The sequence below is a fragment of the Pseudochaenichthys georgianus genome, chromosome 14 (genome assembly GCF_902827115.2).
Source record: "Pseudochaenichthys georgianus chromosome 14, fPseGeo1.2, whole genome shotgun sequence".
Classification (NCBI taxonomy): domain Eukaryota; kingdom Metazoa; phylum Chordata; class Actinopteri; order Perciformes; family Channichthyidae; genus Pseudochaenichthys; species Pseudochaenichthys georgianus.
Window position 1 is genome coordinate 342543 of NC_047516.1, and position 16796 is coordinate 359338.

The following is a 16796-nucleotide window of genomic DNA, read 5'->3' on the forward strand; positions in this document are numbered from 1 at the left end:
GAATGGTTTATTCTGATTTGCTGCTACATTATGATCTATCTAGAACTCTCAGGTCTTCTGGTCTGCTTTCGGTCCCCAGAACCAGAAATAAACCTGGAGAAGTTCAGTTATCCAAACATCTGGAACAAACTCCCAGAATCCTGCAGGTCCTTTCGAATCCAGTCTAGAGACCTGGTCATACCTCACACTGCACTGTGACTGTATTCATGTATTATTTTATACCTGGGTTATTTTATTATCTTTGCTGTTTAACCTGTTAAGCCTGGCATCCCCGGGATCTTTTTCTCACGAAACTGTATCTCAGTGTTTCTTAACATTTAACAACCTATTAATGGTTCTTACCCACTTAACGGGAAGAAACTCAGCTAGCTGACAATACAAACCACTTTTACCGAAACAGAACACAAGTCTCAGAAGAAGCATCGAAGAGCAAAAACGGAAAATAGTCTTACCCTTGCTGATTTTCTCATCAAAAGTTGTGTTCAATGGCCTTAAAATGATAAAGACGCTGCTGAAGGTTAATCCTTAGGTTAATCCAATGTGTCCGTGTCACTTTGAAATGATTACTGATAATCCATCATTCTATTTTTGTCAAAAACTGAGATTTCATATTAGCTGTTATTAGCACTATTAGAGCTATAACCCAGCTTCCGGTTTTGGGCATGCTGGCTGCGCATCACTCTCATTCACCAATGGTAATGTTTAGATGGATTTTAGGAACTTATCTCTCAATTCTATTGGCTCTAACAGTTCAAAAGAGATGTCAATCATCAAAATTAACTGATGGGTTCCAGAGATATGGCAAATCCACCCAAATGACCCCAGAAGTGTGTTTTTTCTAAACCTCTCTAAAAAGGTATTATTGATACAGGGTACTTATTATATGTTATAGTTTGGATTCCTTTTTTGTTTGACGGACACTTTAGTTTATATTTTTTTACTATGTTCAGTCTGAATTTACTGTAAAATAAAAAACATCTATATTGATTCTGACTCTTCTGCATCCAACTCACAGGTGTAACCTTGCTTTGAGAACAAAGATTATTAATTCAACACTTTTAGAAGATATGGTCATTTGTTCTGGGAATGTCATTCTCGAGCCAGAGACCTGAAAAACAGGCTCAGGGGTTAACAGGTTAATGACTGTTTTTAAATGCCATTTTATAAAGTGATGCCGCTGCACTAATGTCTTTAGTTTCTGTAAACTTGGAATTCCCTGCTGTGTAAACCTGCCTTTTAAAATGCATGCCTGAACAAAGACATGACCTTTTTGTGTCTCCCTAAATTACAATATTGGCTGCTTTTCTTTTGAGTCATTTTTTTCCTAAACTCCATTTTGCTAGTTTTTCTTAAATACGATGACTTCTTTAAGGTTTTGAATGCATTACATTTTACTTGTGGTGGAGTATTTTCCAGATACTGCAATGAGGGATCTGAGCATGTCTTTCGACACTATCACTCACAGCAGGGGACATTTCTCCTGCAGTTTTTCTCATGTTGGATTTTGATGGTAAGACTTTTACTTTGAGTTGTTTTAGATCGTTGTTCTGAAGGAACCAAAACTCTTCTTCTTCTTCTTTTTCTTCTTCTTCTTCTCCAGTTTCTCCTGGGCAGCGTTACAGAAACCTCAGGAATCTTTCCATGGAAAATCAAGAGCACATGTGTGCAGGACACACACACACACACACATGCACACACACACACACACACACACACACACACACACACTCACGCACACACACACACGCACATGCACACACATACTCATTTATATCTCATTTTATTTTGTCAAGGTTCGGGGGAGTGTGTGGGAAAGAAAGTCCCTCTGGAGGGAACACAGGGGCTTTGCAGACCATTCACTAAAACCTATCCAACACACTATAGGAGAAGGAACACCACAGAAGAAGAATAGAGCCTCTTTAAGAAATGAAAGGTTCATCCTCTGGGGAGCAGGAACAAACAGAACCAGAGAGACGTGTTTCCTTTCATTGTCGTTTATTTCTTTGAACACAGAAGAAAAACATTTGATTTATTTTCTCTAAAACTGCACTTTGGAGCTCAGAATATTGTCAGTGTGTTTGTCACGCTAACATGTTTCATCGTGAAACAAAATAAAATATAAGACGAAAACGTTAAATCAAATATCCCCGCAAATATAAGAAACCCCTCCTAGGACCTGCTAAGAGTGAGTGTGTGAGTGTGAGTGTGAGTGTGAGTGTGAGTGTGTGTGTGTGTGTGTGTGTGTGTGTGTGTGTGTGTGTGTGTGTGTGTGTGTGTGTGTGTGTGTGTGTGTGTGTGTGTGTGTGTGTGTGTGTGTGTGTGTGTGTGTGTGTGTGTGTGTGTGTGTGTGTGTGTGTGTGTGTGTGTGTGTGTGTGTGTGTGTGTGTGTGTGTGTGTGTGTGTGTTACATCTTCAGGGCTTTAGGGTTGACCACCCTGCCGATGAACAGCAGCGCCCCCGAGGCCTCGTCCCGGATCAGGAACAGGAAGGGGCGGTCCACGCGGTACGTCAGGTGACCCGGAGCACCGCTCCTCGGGTACTGGTTCCCCTCGGGCGCCGTCTCCATGGCGACCTTGTGATGGACACTTCCCAGCTTGGTAGCCTGGGTCGAGATCTTCTCCAGGTCCGTGTCTGCGAGCCAATCAGAGAGTCCTGCAGGAGGAATGAATGAGTCGGTATGATACTCAATGTAAGTACTGCTTTTTCTTATTTTTGTATGTCATTGTATTTTTCTTAAAATAGTTGTCTCTGTGTTTTCTCATTTTTGTTTTACTTTCATGTCTGCACCACAAAACCAAGTCAAATTCCTCATACGTGTCAACCTACCTGGTGATAAACATGTTTCTGATTCTGATTCTAATACGGATTTACTTGGTGCCGCCCTGAGTGGCTGCCTGTTTAGCTTTTCTCTATTTCTTCCACCTTACTCTTACTCTTTATTGGACTTAGTTTAATCGTAGATGTTGGGACACTGATTTCTATCAACTCTAATCTGTGTGAATCTGTGCTGTCCTGTTTTTCATTCTCACCCTGTTGCTGTTAAACTACTGAATGTACCCACGGGGATTAATAAAGTCCATCTTATTTAAAATACGGAGCTGAATCTGAAAGTAGGTTTTCTCTCACGGATCCTGCTGTTATGTTCAATGTTTGTTGTTTGTTTTTCATGTGTCTTGATGTTTGTCTGTTGATGTTACACATGGAGCTGCTGTGATGCAAGTCAAATTTCACACTTGACCTGAGTATTATCGTATCATGTCGTATCGTATCTTATCTTATTTAATCACTTCCTGTCCTCCGGTCTGGAAGTCAATGGTTTTCTGAATGTGTTTTTGGTGGGATGGTTTGTGACTAACCCAGGTCAGTGAGCAGCGGCAGCAGGTCAGTGGAGAAGCTGAGTTTCAGGGCGGGCAGCGACAGGGACACCTCGACAGGTTGCAGCGTCATGGAGAGGTCCTGCACGAACTCTGCCGTCAGACTCTCCTCCAGCAGCGTGGTGTTGGACGTCACGTCGTCCGGCAGGAACACGTACATGCTGATGTCGTCCTGCATCTGGATCTGAGCGATCTGCAGGAGTTTCAAGATACAGGGCTTTATCATCATGTGCTGAGTAGCTATGTGTAGATATGGTAATGAAAAGCTGAAGTCACAGGCTCCTCCAACAGAGCAACATGAATGTATGTAGGTCATAGAACAAGTAAAACAGATTAATCAAATAAAAGATAGATAAAGTCATTTTTCATAAATTCTGAATTTTCTCTGAAAATCCCCAAATTCTGACTTTTTCTGAAGATTCAAGGCTTTATCATCCTGTGTAGATATGGCAATGAAACACTGACGTCCTCCAACAGAGCAACATGAATATCTATACAGATGTAGCACTCCAGATAGGACTCCACCCAGCGGATTCCAACCGAAAACCCAGCGGATTCCAACCGAAAACCCAGTGGATCCCAGTGGCTGGGGGCGTTGCCAAATTCCCGCATTTGTTTAATTACAGGATTTAACCATGAGATGGCGCTTCATTCACAAATACACAAAGACAACTGGGTGGTGTAGAACTTAGTCTGTTTGCAATGTTTGCAGCTCTGCAGTTGTGTTTGCTGAATACTGTAGCATGTAATTACTTATTTGTTATGGTTTTCACAGGCTACTATAATGAAAAAACATCAATATTTTAGATCAAATAAAGTATATCTAATATTATCTTAATTGTAATTCAATAATATATAGTCTTTATATATTAAATAATCATAATAATAATGTAAATGTTTACACTTCTTTATTTTGTATACTCATACTTTTACCTTTACAATAGTTTGCTTTAATATGCAGTATATTTTTTGTAATATGGTCAAAACACCACCAGACTTCAGATGACAGTTAATGGTCCAGCCTCAACATGTCTATGTGCCATTATTGAGTTTTCCTCAAAAGCTGTTGCCATGGCAACGCATCCCTTGCAATAAAACACGATATTGCTATAACTCCTATGAAAACTGTCAAAAAGTGCTAAAACCTCACATGTGTGCTAACAGACCAGTCGTGAAGACATCTACAGGACAGTTTTGAGATTTCTTCAAATGAGTTCCAGTGTGGCAGCTTTTTAATCACTGTTCCCCCTGGTGGATCCATGATCCATTCTAGCTGGTTTCATTATAATTTAATTTATTTATTAAGGGGGCGTATCAAGTCCTGCGGGGGGTTTTCCTTTCAGCAAGGCCCACCCCGTGCCGATCACGGGCCCACATGGGTAGGGGCATCCGAAATGAGGTGCTACATCTGTATAGGACATAAAACACATAAAACAGATACAATAGTGCAAGAGAATGTTTTGAGATGTGCAAATACATACAAATACAATAGAAATAGTGCAAGAAGTAAATGTTATATAATATATTGGATATATTGGATAAATCATTTGCAAAATGTAAACAGATGAATGTTTATGGATGTTCTTTATAAAGTTCAGGTGTTTAATAGTCTTGTGGCCTGTGAGATGAAGCTGCGTTCAGGTCAGATCTCAGACAGTGGAGTACTGAACTCCATCTTCACAGTTATGGGTATTGAAGCTCAAACTAATGTTTTGATTGATCTCATAATAATGTAACACAATCAGAGACTGGATATATCGTAACATGTACGTTCAATAAATGTATGGGCTTCAGATCAGGGGCATCTGGTGCGACTTGTCATGTGTTTTCTCCTACTGATGCAGCCATCGTTTTATAAATTGTGCACAACGTGGAAGTGAAAGCAGTGCTCTGTTTACTTACATGTTACAATAAACGTGTCACTTAAAGCAATGAATACTCACAATAGTGATCAAAATATTTGTGAATGTCATTTTGGCTATATTTCTGGAGCCCCAGAAAGTGTAAAAATGAACAAAGAACAAAGTCACTTCAGGAATGTACTACTGCTTTTTTGATGTTGTATTGTTTTATTTTCATCGAGTGCAGCATGATAGACTCAGCTACAACCGCATCTCATTGTGCTTTATGATAATAAATGATCCTCACCGTGCAGCTCAGGTCCGAGTCGGCGCCAATCTTCACGGGGTAGTTATCCTGTTGCATCATGGGAACGCGGACAGGAGCCGCCCCGTCCACTTGGAAGTTCTCCATCACTCCACTCTGACCGAAGCGGGTCACCCACTTCCCTGTTCACAGCAGACACTGAGTTCATAGTCAGCCAACTGTATTGTCAATCTTTCAGTTTGTGTGTACAGACAGAGAGATTGAAATACCGTTTCCCACAATCCCAAATGCAAAAATACAAATGTAAAAATATGTATACAAATATATATATCCTATATATACACAATCAACAGACACATGTATACATATGCACACACACACTGAAAAAACTGGAACGATGACTTTAATTAAATGTATTATGTCAACAAATGTCACACACCTGTATTAGGTTAGTTGAAAGCAATAATATTAAGTTGAACCTATTATGTTTTATCTAAACCTAACATATTATCAGTTATTTTACATTTGTTGACATAAAACATTTAATTAAAGTCAACGTTTCCGATTTTTCAGTGCATTAAGACATAAATAAAAGCACAACCATCAATATATATAAAATAATAGTCACTTTAATATCTTTGGGAAATGTGAATTAGTGCAAGATTGTCCATAGCAGCTGGATCCTGCACATCAGAACCAGAGAACCAGAGAACCAGAGAACCAGAGAACCAGAGAACCAGCCTCCCTTCATCGCACTCACCTTTGAAGTAGGAGGCGCTGACGGTGTGCACTCCAGCGTTTCGGGGGAGGGGCTTGGCTAGGAGGCGCTGCACCTTCCTTCCGGTCTCCTGAGACACCCAGGTGTTGATCTCGGACACGTCTTTGGGTCCTCCCGCCAGAGTCTTAGGCCGAACTCCGTACTGCTGCTCCACCAGGGCGAAGAACTCCTGCTTTGGACGAATGCCTGAAGAACAAAGAGTTAAAAATCTCACGTACAGAACTCATCAAAATACTTAACATAGTTTGAGTTGTTTTTAGACATATAATGCAGAAAAGTAACATATATATATATATATATAACTGTTTTCATGTGTTACCCTATCTATTGCTGCATTACAGTGTTTCCATTCAGAAGATCCAAAAAGGTTTGCCTTTATTGGATGAAAAATGTAGTTTGTTTTTAACACAAAAATACCTACATATCTGCTATTTCTGAGCTGGAGCAGCTCTCACGCAGAGAACTTCAGATGAACGTTTGACCTGAAGGCCACACATCTGGAAACACAGATGTGTTCAGCTCACACAGCAGATGGACTCCCACAATATTGCAAGAATGAATCTTGTCAGCTTCATGTGTTGAGTTTATGTAACCAGAGTCCTATGAGGAGCGACAGGTGCGGTTCAGTTAGCAAAGAATGGCACTGAAGCCTTCCCCTCAACCGTTGATCTGATTGGTTGCAGTAAGCCTGTGATTGAAATGGTTCATCCAATCAGCTGCCAAGTCTATATTGAAAGGACCTGCCAATCGCCAAACAGTTTCCAATAACGCACCCGAAGGTTATGTAATCCAACACTTTCCCAAAAACTGACAAAAGCTGAAGCTCACCTTCTTGTAACTAGCATAACAACATTCCCATGCTTCTTCAAAGATAATAATCTAGGCCAGTGGTTCCCAAACTTTTTTGTCTCGTGGACCCCTTGAGCTGGTCCCCATTCTCGAGGTACCTCCTACATTTTCTCTTGTGTTATCGTATTAAACCCAACTGCTCCTTAGATGAAAACCACTTGTATAACTCACCCTTAAAGGTGGGGTAGGTCATTTTGGAGAAAGCAGCTCGAGTGGCTAGAATCTGAAAACACAACCGGAGAAAATATGCCACTTCCTCACAGAGCCCCTCCTCCAACACACACGAACCCGCACATGACCAACGAGGGCACGAGATCAGTTTGTGCCCCGATGGAAGGCTGACAGGCAGGTCGGCCATCCAATCCGTTTAGCCGGCTCAGATGATTGGTCGTGCTTTTTACAGTACCACGGCTTCAAAGCACTTCAGATATTCATTGCTATCGGGACGTTAAGAGCATTCCATGGAATATAACACAAAGTGTATCTCGAGCCGGTTTCTCAAACTTACCTACCCCACCTTTAATGCAAATGCATTTAAACTTGACATTTACACTAATTTTCAGTGAACAAAAATAATCTTTAGACTCGCTTCCAGCAGTTTCAACATCTTTTAAGACGAGAGCTTTTAAGGAGACGCTTGAGCTGACTTGTCTTTCATACGCTTTGATAGTTCTGGGGGCAAGACACCAGGATTATGACCATTTATTTGAAAACGTTTTTTGTGTGGAAATATATTGCGGTCCTTAATCTTTTAAAGAACCCCTAGGGGTCCCTGCACCCCCTGATCTAGGCTGCTTTTAGTGATATCAAAGTTTGTTTTTTTGACAGAAAGATTCATGTAGATTTATTTTACATCCAGCCCCCCAACATGGACTCACGTCGGGACAGGTAGAGGCGGGCCGCGGTGCTCAGGCCCTTCCCGGGGGTCCGGACGGAGGCCAGTAGGTCCTTCAGGGTGCCGTGCAGCTGGGGGTCCTGCAGGGTGTGGTACCGGAGGGCCCGGAACAGCATCCGCTCAGCCCGCTCAGACCCTCCTGGGGACAGAAGGGGTCATCTTCAATGAGGTGACATATTCGGAAATAATTCTGTAATTCATTCCAGTGAATTCTTCCACGTTTCTGACATTTACCTGGCTCAGTGAAACCAAGAACATCATCATCTAAAAGTCATGATCAGAGGCGGCGCTAGGGGGTGGCTACTTGGGCTCAAGCCCCGGATGTTTTCTGAAAAGCCCCGGATGTTTCACTTAAAAAAAAAAAAATTAAAAAAATTAAAAAAAAAAATTTTGTTGAAAATGTCTCGGGAGTAATGTGCAGTACCGGAGTCCACCAGAGAGGCAGCCGCTGCGGGACATTAGCCTGCGTACTGCGTAGCCTTCCCTGCCCTGAAGAAGAAGTGATCCTTCCTAGTGCCTGACGAGTTTTAAGCTAATAGCCTATAAAGTTATGGATATTAGAAAGTTATTTTCATTGAAGCAGGCGCCACAAGCTGCAGCAGCAGCAGCAGTATCAGCAGCTGACAACAATGTCATCACCAGCAGTGAAGAAATGGATGTTTCAGGTTTGTGAATCTAATGGTGATATCTGCACTCTGGCTGACTGAGTAAGAAGTGAAAAAGAGTGATGTACTGTAACGTTAATCTTATAGCTAGTAAACATGGAGTAACCAAGGCAAGGCAAGTTTATTTATATAGCACCTTTCAACACAAGGCAATTCAAGGTGCTTTACAAAAATGAAAGACATTCAGACAAAGGCATTTAAAAACAGTAAAAGATAATAAAAGAAACATTAAAAGAAAAAATACATGAATAAAAAGTTACAGTGCAGTTTAAGATATGAATAGTTCACACAGAAGTTCCACTTTACTGATGAACACAACAGCTCAGTTTAAATTAAAAGCAGCGACAAAAAGATAAACCACACTAAGTCAATACCCTTATATGTTAGTATGTATACAGAACATGACTAAAAATTATCCTAAGATGTAACGTTAACCTTTCATACCTCAGTCTACTTTTAAGACACTAAAATAACGTAATCCAATTTTTATTTTGTTTTCGCGCGTGGAATTATACCGGCTCTCGTTTCAGTACACATACCAACGGAACCATAGCAACGGAACTGACAGGCAACTGTTATGTAAATCTAGGACCCAACACTGTGGAGAGTACAAGTCAAAGTGATCAAAACAAATAAATGGTGAATCAAACAGAGCTGTCTTTCTAGTTATTTATTTGAAGCTTCAAATAACTGACAGGCAACACTCTGAATCCGATTGGCTGTGACTGCATCCAGTGCCCGATTCAGAAACGTGACTCTTACACTCTTTACGTCACAAACAAAGATGGTGGATGAGAATAGATCTATAAAACGATAAGCAATGCGCAGTGGATCGGAAGAGGACGGTGTGTCGGCGTTGTTCGATAGCGGTGCGGTATGCTAATGGAACACACAAACATGCTAAATCACATCAGAAGGCATCACCCAGATGTGCCAATCACCGGAGCCCGGCCAAAGACAACAGCAGTTCAACAGCTTATCCCCGCTGTTTTTAAGAAGCCAATAGACATGAAAGCCGAGAGACCAAAATAAATAACGGAAGCTTTTGGCATATTTTTTCAACGACTTTGCGTTCTTGAAACACTTTCTTATTATTTATGATGTAATATTTTCAAGACATTCTTTTTAGTTTTACAGCTTGATGAAACCTTTTTGTTTGACATCAGCCATTATAGATACTATGGCCACCTGAGTGTGTGTGGTGCTGTTTGTGGTTTGTTTTTAACTGTTTAATACAGTTAATTATTCAAAATGTCAGAATTCCTTATTTTTAAACTGAAACTTGCACTACTGTTCAAAAGTAAATAACAACAAACCTGGAATTATGCATTTGGGACTTTTTCTTGCTTTTTCTTGTTGTACCGAACCGTGACCCCCAAACCGAGGTACGAACCGAACCGTGACTTCTGTGAACCGTTACACCCCTAGTCCCCGGTGTTCCAGGGAACTCACCAAGTGTCAGAAAACACAACCCTCTCTCTTTTCCTCCATACCCAAATCTCTAAAAACGGGGCTGCAACGGATCTGATATAGACTGATCTTGTAATAATATAATAATAATCCTTATATTTATTATAGCGCTTTCTCAATGACTCTCAAAGCACTTTACAAATACACATTACACATACAGATCATACATGTAATGGTCATATACTGTGGACAATACCCACAGGAGCAAATTCGGGTGAAGTGTCTTGCCCAAGGACACACCGGCCTGCCTGATCTTGAATTATTTTCTACGTCACAGAAGTGGTGCTCCGCTTATTGGTAAATTCTCCACCTATCAGGGGAATGTGGGGTTGGGCCATGGCCGGCCATTGCGCTGGAGACGCTGTAGTACATATGCCAGGCCTGTAAGTGGCGCTGTAGTCTACCACAAAAGCAGCGAAGAAGACTTCCCACGCATGGTTGCCCTTTTGTTTATACTCCGCTCTGGCTCTTTTTCTCCCTCCCCGAGGCAAGCGTTTGCTCCCGCTGCTGTAATTCAATGCAATCCCTCCCTCGCTGTAATTCTCTCCGGTAGTCCATCAGCAGATGACAAACACCCTCCTCTCCGGCTCTTCCAAGGAACAAGGGGACCGTGTGGCAGAGTTTCAGTTAGATTTTTATTTCGCCGGTCAACATGTCCGTTAAAGTTTAAATCTTCCGGACAAAATTAGAAAAGTGCCGGTCAAAGGTCTTCTTTGTTATTTATTGAGCTTTAAAACAAATGAATAACGACTCTATATAATAATAATATAAGAATAAAACACGGAGGACGGAGATCTATTTTTCTCCCCCTCTTCTCCCCGCTGCAGCCCAGCAGCTGATCTCAAAGCACGCTCCCCTCTCCTGCAGGGGGGCGTGGTGCAGCTCACATAATCAGCCCCCTGCAAAAACAGCGCTGGAAAGAGCAAATAGAGCTAAATGAAGCATGGCTAAAATGCAGGATCTGTTTGGTATTTTGAAAGAAAAAACATTTATATACTTTATATAGGTATGGCCCTACAATATATTGTTCAAATATAGCATGATATGTCCCCTTTAAGGTATTATCCCCCGGACCCCCCTAGAGGAGGTGACGACCCCCCTAAAGGATGTTTGGTCCACCCCCCACTTGTAAAAAAAATAGCACTTTACCCCTGCACCCCCCCCCCCCCCAACAACTCCTGGGCTAAGCCCCGGATCTCCGACAATCCTAAATCCGCCTCTGGTCATGATCTTAGTTTGTATGTTTCCTTTGTTACTTTGAAAGGTGTTTTCTCTTTGTCTTATTTTACTTCCTGTCTTTGTTTTTTTGCCCTGATTCTTGTCGTGGTCTCCTTGCTGCCCTCGTGTCTTTACCTGCCCCCCCCCCCCCCCCCCAGCTGAGTCTTGTTCATGTAATTAGTCCTGTCTTTAGATGTGCCCGTCTGTTTAACAGTTTGCCGTCTTTGTTCCCGTCTCTGTCCTCATTCCCTTGGTGCCTGCCATGGTTCCTCATGCCCTCTCTGACCTGCACATGTTCACTTTTCTTCGTTTTGTTTTACTTTGCATGGAACCCCTGTGTTTGTATTAAACTGTTTATTTCTATCAGCTTCCGTTAAATAAGGCATGTTTAATCTACACTGGCTACATTGACCCATACATGTTCCTGCACGTTTGCCGGTTCTCTTCCCGTTGCAAGACTTTATCTCCCAGCAGTTGCGTGAGAGATTAAGCTTTTCTAAATGATTGCCTCTGGTTATCGGGTTTGGCAGTTCACTTTGGCAAGCTATCAAACCAAGACGAGCTCAGACTGAAATGCTTGAGGTGTGAAGTACAGTAATGATCAGAAACCGTGCGTCTGTCCGCAGTCTGACCTTATGATGATGATGATGATGATGATGTTTTTCAGCACACTAAAACTTGAAATTACTTTCTACCGGTTTGGCCGATGGGCCCGAACACACCGTGGCGATCCGAGCCAGAGTTTGGTTTTAGTGTGTCGTGTGTTTGTGTGTTCACCCATGGAGAGCTGAGTCAGCGCCGCGGACACGCTGATGGGCGACAGGAAGATGTTGGTGGAGGCTTCGCCGGCCGCCAGAGCGCGGAACAGGTTGTATCCGAAGTCCGAGGTGGCGGCGCCCATCTTAGTGGTCGGCGTGGTGAAGAGCTCCACATGTTCCTCCTCTGCCTCCCCCGCCTCACCTCCAGAGTCCGACTGAAACACAACGACAAGGCAAGTTTATTTATACGGCAGCTTTCAACACAACGCAATTCAAAGTGCTTTACAAAAATGAAAGACATTAAGACCATTTAAACCTATTACACTGTTCTTCATCAGTAGATCACAGGTTTCAGATCCAGAGCCTGTCTCTGATTGGCTGAAACACCAAACAGATCATTGCAGCATTACCCACAATCCAGTGGCGGCTGGTGGAAAATATTGTTGGTGGGGCTGTTGATATAGTGAGTAAAAACATTTTTTTTGGGAGAAATTACCCCTTAAATTAGGACTTCTGGTGATGTAATGGCGCGTTTCCAGTGCAGCGCGGAGCTCGCTTTAATGCTGTGTTCAGACCGGACGCGATGCGAATATTCGCTTCGCTCTAGTCGCTCAGATTTCACCGCGGCTGCCAGCTGTGTTTACTCGCATCATTCAAACAAGACGTGCTCGGGAGCTACAACTACAACAAAATGAACATATTTTACCGTGATTAAATTGTAATACACGTTTCTAAATGATGCCGACGTAACATCATACTGATACCGGTTAGTAAAAACCATGAATTAATGCTTTGACAAGTCTGCAGACAGACGGCAGGCGAAAACCCTTTTAAAATGCTTGTTTTCTGAATGGAGATCGGCTAAGCTAACGTTATATATGCTCCGACCATCTACACTCACAACAACGGCCTACAGACATAAATAAACCAGCGACTGTATTCTCCATGACACAGACAGTCTGTGGTTTGTACTTGTGTAACTTTTGTCTAGTTTCTGAACAGATCGTATCTGTCCCCGGCTGTTTGAAGAGCAAGCATGGGAAACAAAAGATAGCATTTACCTGTTTGCATCGTTTGCATCCAGCTAGCCATCCCTTTCTGGTGTACCAGCTACGTGAGAAGCCTCGTTAATACGTTTTGTCTTTTTCACGAGCTTGCTGGGATATATACAAATCGGGTTGGTCCGGTCCAAGGTCTTTAAGTATCAATTTATCTCCCAAACTTCTCCTTTCGAAAGGATTGGAGAGTAACTCTTGCACGGAATTGGGTGCGGACCGAGGTCCGGCGACTCCACCTGCACACCATTCTCATCCAAATACTGCGTCACCTTGGTCACTCACGAGTCTAAAAAACAACTCACGTCAACGCACGTAAGCAACGTGGGCGCCAACGTGGGCGCCAACGTGGGCGCCAACGTGAGCGCCCTCGTGACCAAAATATTTGACGGCGCTGATTGGCTGAAATTATGTTTCGGCGGCACAGTTTACTATTGAGACTTTTGAAACCTGCTGGTTGTTGCTGTTTGGCTCGGGGGCTCTGCCCCGTAATGATAAACTAATGCCACGGGCAAGGCCATGCAGGAAACAGGTGACTTATCAGTAACTTTAGACATCGTAACACCATTTTAAACGAGATTTTATTGTAGATTATACATTTTACTGATACCAATTGTATGATATTTACCTTGTTCATTAAAAATAAATATATAAAATATATTTATTTTTTCTTTTTAATTTTATTTTTTGTATGTGGGAAGAGGTGGGGCGGCGCCCCTAGCGCCCCTATGGGCCGGCCGCTACTGCCATAATCCCCTCTGTTTCAGCCCTGTTTCCAAAGTGCTGATTCTCTGTCTGTTACTTTAGATGAAAATAAGGAGCCCCTCCCCACGCCCCTCTGAGAGACATTTGGTTACAAAGAACTCAATGGAGCTCTAGAGGAGATTCAGGTGATAAGGGGGGGGGGGTTACCTTGGTTGGTGATTGGCTAATGGTTACACAAGACAACACATCGTTATGACATCACAAAGTGGACAAAATCTGATCAGCTCATTTGAGTCCGTGCATGATACGTGTTGGTGATAAGAAAAAGTGCATCTGAAGTGTGATACCTGAGCCCGGCAGAAGCTCACTGCGACTCCGCACACCAGAAGGAAGATTGTTTGCTTCATCCTGAAAGACAGAAACATGATGATGAGGAAGATGTATATGCTTAATTCATTCTGTTATCAGAAAGTGCATGAGCAAAAACAAAGATCATGTTTTACTTCAACGTGGTTTCAACGCGACGCATTAAGCATTTGGACTATTTTGACAGATTATTCAATATATATACAATATATGTTTTAGTGCATTTAACTGGACTGCAAGGCTAAAAGCCGTGTGTTCCCTTTGGAGGGGAATACTAATATACTAACATACTGATATCCACGTGAACATGAGCAGGGAGGCCCCTTCGACAGGGGCACGGTCAGAGTTACATCGTTTCAGTGATCTGTGTAATTGCAGGGAAACGCCACTAAATCACAACCAGCTGAAACACCACACAAATACACAGACGTGATCTCCAGCGATCACGAGTTCTCATCGTGGCTCTGGGTTTTAGAGAAACATCAAGTCTCCAACTTGGAAACTAAAGACACACATCGGGACATCTGGACCTGGTTTTCATGGTTTCCCGAAATCACGGTCTGTCATCTGAACCCCAGACCGTGCACACACACACACACGCGTGCACACACACACACACACACACGTGTGCACACACACGCGTGCACACACACACTCACACACGCGTGCACACACACACGCATGCACACACAGACACACGCACACACACACACACCCTCACACACACACACACACACACTCACACACACACTCACACACACACACACACACACACATGCACAAACACACACACACACTCACACACACACAGCCTGATGGGAAACCCAGACGGTGTCTTCCATAAAAAACCTTGGAGCAGTTTCTTCAGACTTTTGGACTTTTTTGAACGACTTCTCCGAAAACTCTCATCTGTCTTCAAAAGAAAAGGATGAAGACGGAAGTAGCTCCAATGAGATGATAGCAACACGTAGCATAAAGCAAGAAGGTGAACTGGTAATAATGATGCACTTTCCCCTATCCTCTGCCCCACACCTATGTAACCCCTGGATGCAGTTAGGTTTGCACACACAGATGTCAGACGGTTCCACCAGAGCCTGAAGGCAACACGGCTCGAATGTAGACATTGTGTCGATTCATCCTGCATCAAGAGTCAGCCGCCCGGTGCCCTGCAGGAACTTGCAGAAACCCACAGGAATGTTTCTCATTGGCTGCTCCTCCACTGTCTCGTCGTGTCTGGGCTTCACAGAGATGCAGAAATGTCCCTGGCACCAAGACAAACTAACCCCAGGTAACGTGCAGCTGCAAACAACCCCCATCTGCACTTTAGCATGACCTTTGAAGCCACACGTCGATAAGGCATTCTATTTAAACACGCTATGGACTCCCAAGCCGTCTCCGCAGCTGGAACATTTGGTAAAAAGTGAGAGACTTTTGTGCAGAAACAAAAACTCCTCAGTGACTGCAAACACTCATCAAGTTCGTGGAGTTCGTCTTTTTCTTAGATTGATGCACGGCAGCTAAGACGGTTGTATCTTTACGACAACATATTGAGTCGATCCTGACATCTCATCCTGCAGCTTTGAGTCGTCAGGACATTCATTTCCATTCATTGCACGATGTGAAGAAGTCAAAACGTGAGCATGAAAGCACAAAATACCCCAAACAGCTCATTCAAAGTGCTCTCACCTCTCTCTGCAGCGTCCACGTCGCTCAGCTCCTGGTTCTGCAGCAGAGACGAGGCTGAACCAACAACGCCCCGGGCAGCTCGGAGAGGAAGGGCTGATTCAGGAGAACCAGGAGGGGCTGCACCGCCTCCTCTCAGGTGTTTAGAGAGAGAGATATATATATATATATAGATATAGATATATAGCTATAGATATATAGATAGCTTCATCCTGCTGCCTGAGCCCTCAGGAAGTCTCAGATAATAAAGATGAAAAAGCCTTAAAGCTCTGCAAAACTCCCTGAAACTGAAGCTGTGTTATTTCACTACTTGTTGCATGAAGGGTTAACCTCCCTGAGCAAAACAGCACTACGTTAGATTTTCGACATGACTGAATATCAAATCATCGCATTGTAGATACAACATCAGCAAGAAGAAGAACCAACCTGATCTCACCAGAATGCGTGACTCCACCACGACTCCTTAACACCGCAATGCGTGGTGGAGTCACGAACTTTGTTACATTTACGTGTCGGCACCACGCAAACAACCCCAATGTAAAGTGAATGAGGCTCCTTTGTCGTGGTGCACACACGCATTTCTACAACGTCCTTCAGGGAGCTTTTATTCTATACAACGTTTTTTAAATCTACTTTATAGCTTGTAGTAACTCACGGGAGGCTTCTTTTATTTCATTTGTATTCATAATAATATTTATTTTTCGTCAGAATGTAAAAATTGCATTAGTTACGAATTTGTGTTCTCAAAAAACAGTGCATTGTGGGTAACACAACTGTGATTTTTATTAAATTAGTTAGTTTTTAAGGAAGGCCAGAGCTTCAGCTGTGTCATATAGATTGTTCCCTTTAGTTAACGCTATTTAAAAGATAATGA

At 42.7% G+C, this 16796-nt stretch overlaps 1 protein-coding gene across 1 annotated transcript; it reads right to left on the reverse strand.

Annotated features, from left to right (window-relative positions):
• Nucleotides 1–2380: 2380 nt before the first annotated feature.
• Nucleotides 2381–16432, reverse strand: serpinf1 (serpin peptidase inhibitor, clade F (alpha-2 antiplasmin, pigment epithelium derived factor), member 1). Its single transcript, XM_034099652.2, has 9 exons — nucleotides 16349–16432; nucleotides 15926–16054; nucleotides 14221–14281; nucleotides 12133–12328; nucleotides 7986–8141; nucleotides 6241–6444; nucleotides 5523–5662; nucleotides 3357–3567; nucleotides 2381–2652 (listed from the first exon to the last, which is right to left on the reverse strand). Exons 3-9 carry the CDS (start codon nucleotides 14278–14280, stop codon nucleotides 2405–2407), a joined length of 1215 nt encoding a protein of 404 aa, XP_033955543.1. The 5' UTR covers nucleotide 14281; nucleotides 15926–16054; nucleotides 16349–16432; the 3' UTR covers nucleotides 2381–2404.
• Nucleotides 16433–16796: the final 364 nt, after the last annotated feature.